This window comes from Sinocyclocheilus anshuiensis, unplaced genomic scaffold (assembly GCF_001515605.1).
Source record: "Sinocyclocheilus anshuiensis isolate Anshui unplaced genomic scaffold, SAMN03320099.WGS_v1.1 scaffold327, whole genome shotgun sequence".
NCBI lineage: Eukaryota > Metazoa > Chordata > Actinopteri > Cypriniformes > Cyprinidae > Sinocyclocheilus > Sinocyclocheilus anshuiensis.
The window spans coordinates 277,540-286,068 of NW_015548206.1; the positions used below are offsets into that span (position 1 = coordinate 277,540).

Below are 8,529 nucleotides of genomic sequence, written 5' to 3' on the forward strand. Positions count from 1 at the left end.
ATAAGACAAAAAAACGGCTGGTTGCCGATCGCATAAGTTCCAGAGGAAGCTCCTTCGGCCGTCATACACACACGTGACTGACTGCTCGCACCAACAGGAGGAGGAGGGTCGTGTTACTCTCTACACTGCACTCAACCTGAGGGATTCCTGCACTTTTCAGTCTTTGAGGAGACATGAAAAACAGCGCATACCGCAGGAACGGTATAACGGAAAATATTAGTGGTTTTGAAAACGTGACATTTTCAAATCGCGGTATACTTTGAAACTGGTAATCGGCCCATGCCTAATCTGAACCCCGAACGTTATCAGGAAGGCCATTTCAGAGTTTGGGGGCCAAATGCAAAAAAGCTCTACCTCCTTTAGTGGACTTTGCTATCCTAGGTACTACCAAAAGTCCAGAGTTTTGCGACGCAGGACAATCACCTAGCAGTGCATTACAATAGTCCAGTCTAGAGGTCATGAATGCATGTTCAACTAGCTTTTCTGCATCAGAAACAGGTAACATATTTCGTAGCTTGGCAATGTTTCTAAGATGGAAGAATGCTGTTTTTGTAACATTGGAAATATGATTTTCAAAAGACAAGTTGCTGTCTAATATAACACCCAGATTTTTGACTGTAGAGGAAGTAACAGTACATCCGTCTAGTTGCAAATTGTAATCAAAGAGATTCTGTGTACTGTTTTTTGGTCCAATAAGTAATATAAAAAAAAAGAGTCTTATCCGAATTAAATAGGAGAAAATTATTGGGCATCCAATCTCTTACATTTTTAAAACACTCTGTTAACTTAGATAATTCATCTAAATAGGGATGCACCGATACTGAGCTCCTGTACTCGTACTCGTTAAAATGCCCCGATACCAAACAACAAGTAAGTAAAACAACACTAGTTACTTAACGGTAGGGAGAGAGAGAGAGAGAGCGTGTGCGCAATTCTGTTGTGTGATCTTTGATTTTCACTCACTTAGCACACGCATCATTTAAATCGTAAAAATAAGACCATTTATAGGGGCATTCACTATAAATGAGTACTGGAAAAAGTGGTATCGGTGCATCCCTTCATCTAAATCAACTAAACCTGCTCTCAGCGACAGAGATCTTCCAGAGCAGCCAGTACTATATCAAGCTGCAATTTGGAATAGGCCATTAATAATGGAGGAAAGCGTCAAAGTCCCTCTTTTTCCTGAGACTCATGACTCTATGCCCAGTGCCTTGAGTAATGAAAATTTCCCAGAAATTCTGTGTAGCCACAGAAATAGCATTCTAAAATAAGTCTAATCACATCCGTAACTTTGTGCTGTTCAGAAAGCAGTGTGTCATACGCGGCATACGAGCTCCATGACGCGGCATACGAGCTCCATGACGCAGCATACGAGCATTTGGGTGATCGGTAACCCCGAATGGAGTTTGCCAGCATTAGTCGTGTTGCACGTTGAGTGAAGCATACATAGGGATGGGTATCGTTAAGGTTTTAATGGTATTACTACTCTTACCGATACTGCTTATCGATTCGGTACTTTAACGGTATTCTTATCGGTACTTTTTGTTTTATATATGTATATATATATATGACAAATTAAGAGCTGAATTAACATTGCCGATAGCAGAACCGTTAACGTCAGAGCTTATCGATACTCCGGTCTTTCATAATTTAGCCCCGGGACCGATTAAATACCGGGTTTCGGTACCCATCCCTACGCATACATATAACGAGAATTGCAGGATCTGAGTCACACTTGGACAGTGAGGCACGCTGACAGCCGATGTAACATAAAATGGGGTTAATTGACGCTAGTAGTACTACTGGCTTGGAGCCCTTTGACATTTGCACAATTTGTAGATATGCATGAGAGAAGAATTTCAAAGATCTTGGGGAAATCGAAAGAACTGTACAACACAATGTGCTGCTGCTTATTACAATATTATTTTGCCTTGATTTTATTCTAGGATTGCTGCACTGGCCGGATATAGCACATGTATGGGCACGTTGTGTACGAACAGGATCTCATTAGTGTTAAGGATTAGATTAGTGTGTACGGCAGCATTTTGCTACATCCCTTTCAGCTTGACTGCTGATTTAAAATTTTCCTGAAGCAAAGTCATGGGAGAGATCTTTGTCATTGCAGACCATCCCCCATGTTACTGCCTCTTACTGCCCAGTGACCTGAATGGTTCGTCCAGTGTGAATGTTCCACGGACATCTTAATCAAATGGGAAAAAATAGACTACAGTAAAGTACTCAAGTAGCTCTCTGTCTGGCCCTGTCACGGTCCACTTTCTCCATCGTATGGATTCCGTCCAGAAATGGCACCGTTCTCAGAAGGTCACAGCCAGACTGTCCAGTCAGCTGCCAATGACATTCTGTCGTCTTATTGGCCAGTCGCTGAGCTCCCCCTCCCCCTGCACTTTTTCTATCCTCCATGTAAACGTGCAGGAAGCCACTCCATTAATGCTCCTCCTCCTCCATGCAAGACTGTGCTCCCTGAGGATGTTCATTTGCTGTTCCTCTCACTGGTAACTGCTTTAGCTTTTTTCCTTCCCCTCAATCTATCGGGTGACGTAGAGCACCCACGCCGAGAATGAGACAGAGAGACTCAACCCAACTCCTGTCTGACAAAGCCCATGTGACAAACACCACGCGCTGCAACAGATTTACCGTCCCCTCCCTTCCTCCCCTCACATCTCTCCTCCTCTTCCCTCGTTCTCCTCACAGCTCACTGCGTTGTGATCACTGTGCCGTTCTTCACCTCTCTTTTGGGAAAGAGGCGGTTGTCTGGTGTCTTGTGTGATGGAGAAGATTTAACTAAAAGAGCTAAAAGCTTGCACTTTCTTTCACGCAGCATGACTCCTGCGAGGCCTCTGTGTAAATATCTCCACCTTGACTGACAGCTGAGAGGTTGCTGGTCAAGAAGGAGAACGACAGCGTAGAAGAGTGGTAGGAAGGTGGATAGACAGATTCTTCCTTCAAGCAAGTGAAGCAGAAGAAGAACGGCACTGAGAGACAGCGGAATACTGAAGCTGTGGTGACGGAGAGGGGGGCGTGTGGAAAACTCGCTGGATGAAGGAAGCAGACTGGCTGTCCCTTCCCTGGCGTGATGGAGTGAGACGAGGAATGAGGGTGGATGGTGAGAGCGGGCAGCAGCAGCAGCAGTGGAGGGGCAGGAGGAGGAGGATGTGCAGGGGGAGGTGGTGGAGCAGGAGGTGGCCGGAGAGGCAGGAGCAAGTATCGCTCGCGGAGGCGAGTCTCCGGCTCTTCGCTGGCTGAGCGGCTCAGCTGCCATAGTGGCGAGAAAATGTCACCCAGCATTAAGAAGTTGAACTGTTTCTCGCCCATGCTGTGCCACTGCAAAGTGGCCTGTACGAACAGCACCATCTCGCTCATGTTTGGATGCAAGGTGGGTCGTGGAGCTCTCTGCTCAGTTTCTCTGGTTTGCTTTGTGTCAGAGCTAGAGGACAGACTGTGAGAATCTGTCCAGCATGTGCATCCAGGTGTTGCTGCCAAAATTTTCTTCTTTACAGCTGCCAGGAAAATCTGAGGAGTACAGAGTCTCTAAGGCACATACAGTCAACTTGATGAGATAAGAGAAGTTGAGTAGGGATATTCTCACAGAGTGCTGACATAAAACACGTCCATGTTTCCAACATGAAGATGAGTAAAATGTATATGAATGTTTAGGGGAAGGTACAAACATTGGGTCCTTACTTTTAAGTTTCTTTTAGGTTATTCTTTTTTAACCTCTTCCCTTTATTTGTATGTAAAGTCAAGTGTAGAAATCAAAGTGGGATCAGGGCATGACCCAGGTTGCACCCGGGTCCCTGTGATCCAACAGCTCTTATATGTGTACATACACTATATAAATAGATCTTTTTGTGTTCACTAGTTTGTATTAGCAAGAGCTCATAAAAGCTGAATGCATAATAAGTATAAAACAATTGTCAAATTTTGTTTAAACTAGTTTTAGATAAAATGTTCCATGTCACTGAGGACATATCAACTTTCTGAAGGTATTTTATGTTAACTACCAGCATGTTTACAACTGCTTGTCTGCTGGTATTAGGGCTGTCGATACACATGTCAGGGATGTCTTTCCTCTATTCACAGCTCTTTTAATCAGTCATTGGCTTATCTCTGCTCTTACTGTAGATAACACTCTGCTCACCAGTAATCACTCTCTATACACTGATGGAGACAGCACACATTTCATTGTATTAGCTGGTAAAGCCTGCGTGTTCTTAATGAGAGCGTGTCACAGTAATGCGTTAGCTCTGGCATTATCAGAGCACAAGAACCTCCTTATCAAACACTTACAGAATCTCATGTATGGAACATCTTAATTTTTATGTTGATTGTGAAATTGTAGGTTGAACTATTATTTTTGTAAATGTTTCAGGACAGCTGATTGTGGTGAATTGATTTTGTCTCAATTGTTCTGTCTCAATGTTTTTTTTGTTTTTTTTTTACAATCAAGCCTATGGAGGGATAATTAATTTAAATGATTATGTAGTCACTCAATAAACAGAAGTCTTTGGAGTAGTTTAACCAGCGACCTTTGGCCTCTGGCATGATGATTGCCTGTATGGGTGCCGTATGGCATCAGTGCCACCATGGCATTAACTTCTCGAATCCTTGATGCAAAGCCCATAGGATTACATGTCATCTGCTCTGCTCAGGATTGACGTTCAGTTGGAATTCATTGTCAGTTGTTAAAAAGGTTAAAAACATTTATTTTTCTTTGAGTGAAAACCTGAAGTACTGCAAGATCATTGTGAACTTTAGCCATTTTTGAAAGCTCTGTATTTTAATACAAAACATTTTATATAATGGTGCTGAAACTGATGTATGAGATAAGTGTAACATATCAACTGATATGATTAGCTTCTATAGATGATTAGGGTGGATTGAAGTGCTTGTAAATATATTGGTTTAAACATGGAAAAGTTGTTTTTAGGTCATCTTTAAGCAATGACTGTCTTAAATGACCTAAGACATTTCTCTGATTAAACTGGAGGGAAAACAGCAGTGTGACAGTGATGTATGAGGAAGCCTATGCTGGCTGTTGGACTGCTGCTCCTGTAAATACTAATTTCTTAGTCAATAGTCCTTTGTTCCAGAACACACTGGCTGAATGCACAGCTTCTCAGGTCATTTCTTAAAAACTATATTTTTAGTTTCTTAAGAAAACATGGAAGGTCATGATGGCTTTGGTAGGTTTCTTGTCTCTATTGCTCTTTATTTCTGCCATCATCCATTGATGTAATAATGGCAAGTCAAGCTATATATCCAAATTTGTTAGGGGCACAACACCTCACACTCGCAGTTAAACCAGAGAAACACGTCAACACTTGTCACTATCTCTGTGTTCTGTAGAGTCCAATTTCTCTGGTCTACTGCTCGCAAATTCCCTTTGCGATATAAGGCCTTAGATAGATACAGGCTGGCACATTCGGCAGATCTCAAATTGGACTAGAATGATCGAAACTAGTCATTTCTCTGTACTCAGTGTCATTTTCTTGATGACAGGAAGGGCAGCATATGAAAGAATAGTGGCTGAGCAGAGGAGCTTATGCTGCTCTCTAGACTGTCAGATTGATGGCACAGTTTTAGCATCTGATCACACAGATGGGATGATTGCCCAAATGCCATGTCATGTCTCCCCAGATTTTGTTGTTAGAACCATTTCCAGTGATTCTCCTAAAGCACTGGAGCCGACATCTTGTGAGGATTTAGTTACAGGCAATGTAAAGCATCGCTTTACAACATTGCCATACGGTCACCATGTAATAACAGCAGGACAGCACTTATCCTGCCGGTTAATGCATTTAGACAAAGGTAGAGCTAAAGTGCATTATGTAATTGTTACAAGAAATTAAACATATTTGGTTGTAGCTCCTGGTTATGTGTGTTTATAGTGGTATTTATTTTTTATCAGTAGAATATGACAGTGCGTTCACAGAACGTTTGAAATATGAACATTTGAAATTTTACATCATGCAGATTCAAATGGATCAAATCTGCCCCCTTATTGTTCTAGCATTGGCACTGGGTGCTTCCCTATATTATTAAGGAGAAAAGAAGAGTCTGTCTACTGGATTTTTTTTATCCTAAACCTTTAAGGATGAACATATGTTCTAGTGAGTGGGATGTTGCCAGTAAAATTTTGACAAGATCTCTGAAGCACATGTAAACTTGTTCTAACACTACCTGCTAACTCTCTTCAGAGATTGCAAACTGATAAGTGATGTAAGTCAAAAGAAACTGAAGATCCTTAAAGGGTTAGTTCACCCAAAAATGAAAATTCTGTCATTAATTACTCACCCTCATGTTGTTTCAAACCTATATATGACGCAGCTGACACAGAACAGCATACGTTGTTTACGTCCAGCGGATATTCTCCAAAATGGCACCAGGGTGATGCGGAGGAGACGAATTGTTGAATAAAGTCGTTTTTTTTTTTCTTTTGCACACAAAAAGTATTCTCATAGCTTTGTATAATTGCGGATGAACCACTGATGTCACATGGATTATTTTACAGATCTCCTTGCTACGTTTCTGGACTTGGGAACATTTCAGTTGCGTTGCTGTCTATGCAGGGTCAGACAGCTCTCAGATTCCATCAAAAATATCTTAATTTGTGTTCCGAAGATGAATGAAGGTCTTACGGGTTTGAAACAACATGAGGGTGAGTAATTAATGACAGAATTTTCATTTTTGGGTGAACTAACCCTTTAAGTTAATTGTCTATGTGTCTTTGTGAATTCATATTTCTACCACCTTAAAAACATTTCTTAAAAATCATGTTCTCAAATCAGACATCAGTTTTCAGTTTTTGTTGCATGCTGAAAAAAGCTATCACTCTAATGAAAATATTGAAGTATAAACAATTTGAAATGCGCAATATTAATATATATGCAAGATTTTTATATTTTACATATTTATTAGTTTTGTATTTTTTACATTGTGTATATAATTACAATTGTCATATCTCACCCTGTGAATAGTCCATGATCAGACTTAGGGCTGGACAATAATTCAATATCTATGTATCGCGATATAATTTTTTTCAATACCGGTGATATGATTTTTAAGACTATAATTAATTACATATGGAGTGCTTGAATCACTGAGTGGCAAAGAGTGTTTGTGCCACATAAATTTACCTGACGTTCTCAAATAAATTTTGTCTCATCCAAATAGGATATATTTTTAATTTTCTTTTGTTTTAAAACCTGTTTTTTTTCTAAAAACAGAATTATATGGTTGTTGTTTTTTAAAATTCAGTTCTGCTTAGAAGTGTTTGCTAGCATCACTATTACTATTGCTCATACTTAAGGTTAAGGATTTGCACAACTCCCTAATCTAAAGTATTAAACATTGGCACATAACGTGTCTCGCAGTGTTTGTGCCACATTAATGAACGATACAATACTTTTTGATGTTTCATCACATGAAATTTAAACCCGTGGGTAAAGCATTTCATCTTACTGACAAATTGCCATGTAAAGCAGGTTATGGCAGTGTGTTATTTAAAGCTATGAATATTGGCAAAATGTGCAGAGGTGGAAACTAGAGTCAAAAACTGGAGTCAGATTGGATCCCAGTTCGCAGAGGTGAAGTATCCAGTGTATCCCAGGAAAGCTCCAGATTGAATAGTGAGCTGCTTACCTCAGCCACAGAGGACCATGACTCAATAGTGAGTGGTCGTGGTTGCCAGGAGATCCTCCTCCTCATGCTCTCATCAGGGAAGACTGTGAGCTCTCCTCTTCTATCATGTGCTTCCACCCACAAGCTCTACACATTGAACACCTACAAATCAGTCTTAATGATAGCAATTCTTTATGCTGGTCTTGCTGATATTTCCATTTATGGATGTTGGAGGAAAATTACGTAACATAGCGGTATTGTTAGGGAAAGACTTGTGGTCAGATGCACAAAGAAAAAGCTACGTCATTGGTAGGGCTGGGTATCATTAAAAAATGTTCAATACCGATACCTTGACTTCGATACCGGTTCCTGAACGATACCTTTTTCGATACCAATTTTATGAAATCAATTTTAACAAGATTGCAAACAAGATTACATTATCTAAAAAAAAAACCTTTGGTTTTATTTTTCAGCTTGTTGATGTTTATACAGACTCAAAATCTCATCTCCTGAGCCTCTGCACAAAGGAACAACATGTAACCAACACAATAAATCAGTGCAAATAGTTTTAATAAAGCTGAAATAGTGTTCAGTTTACACATCTGTTAGGCTACACTCACACTAGTGCGTGTTCGTTTTAAAACGCATAGCTCAGACAGAATCATCATTTCTATTCATTTTCCACTGATTTACTGATGAGCATTAACAGCTTCCAGCCCTGTCTGGGAAACCGGGGGGCGGGGGGGGACCACCATTAAGTCTCGAGATATGTTTTTTCAAAGTTGAACATGCATTAATTTTACATGGCTTTCTAAACATGCGGTTCTCTTGTGCGAGATGCGAGTGCAATGGTGATAGATGTCCCTCTAGAAAATGCGCGAAATATGT

At 40.5% G+C, this 8,529-nt stretch overlaps 1 protein-coding gene across 6 annotated transcripts in view; it reads left to right on the forward strand.

Moving 5' to 3' along the window:
- dlg1b (discs large MAGUK scaffold protein 1b) overlaps positions 1-8,529 on the forward strand; it is a 142,451-nt gene that overhangs the window by 54,330 nt on the left and 79,592 nt on the right. The window contains exon 1 of one of the 6 annotated variants that reach the window (XM_016440267.1): positions 2,722-3,394. The exons of the other annotated variants lie outside the window; for them this stretch is intronic. Coding sequence (XP_016295753.1) covers positions 3,122-3,394 — 273 coding nt within the window. The 5' untranslated portion in view covers positions 2,722-3,121. Of the gene's footprint in view, positions 1-2,721; positions 3,395-8,529 lie in introns of those variants that run through there. 6 annotated transcript variants of the gene reach the window in all.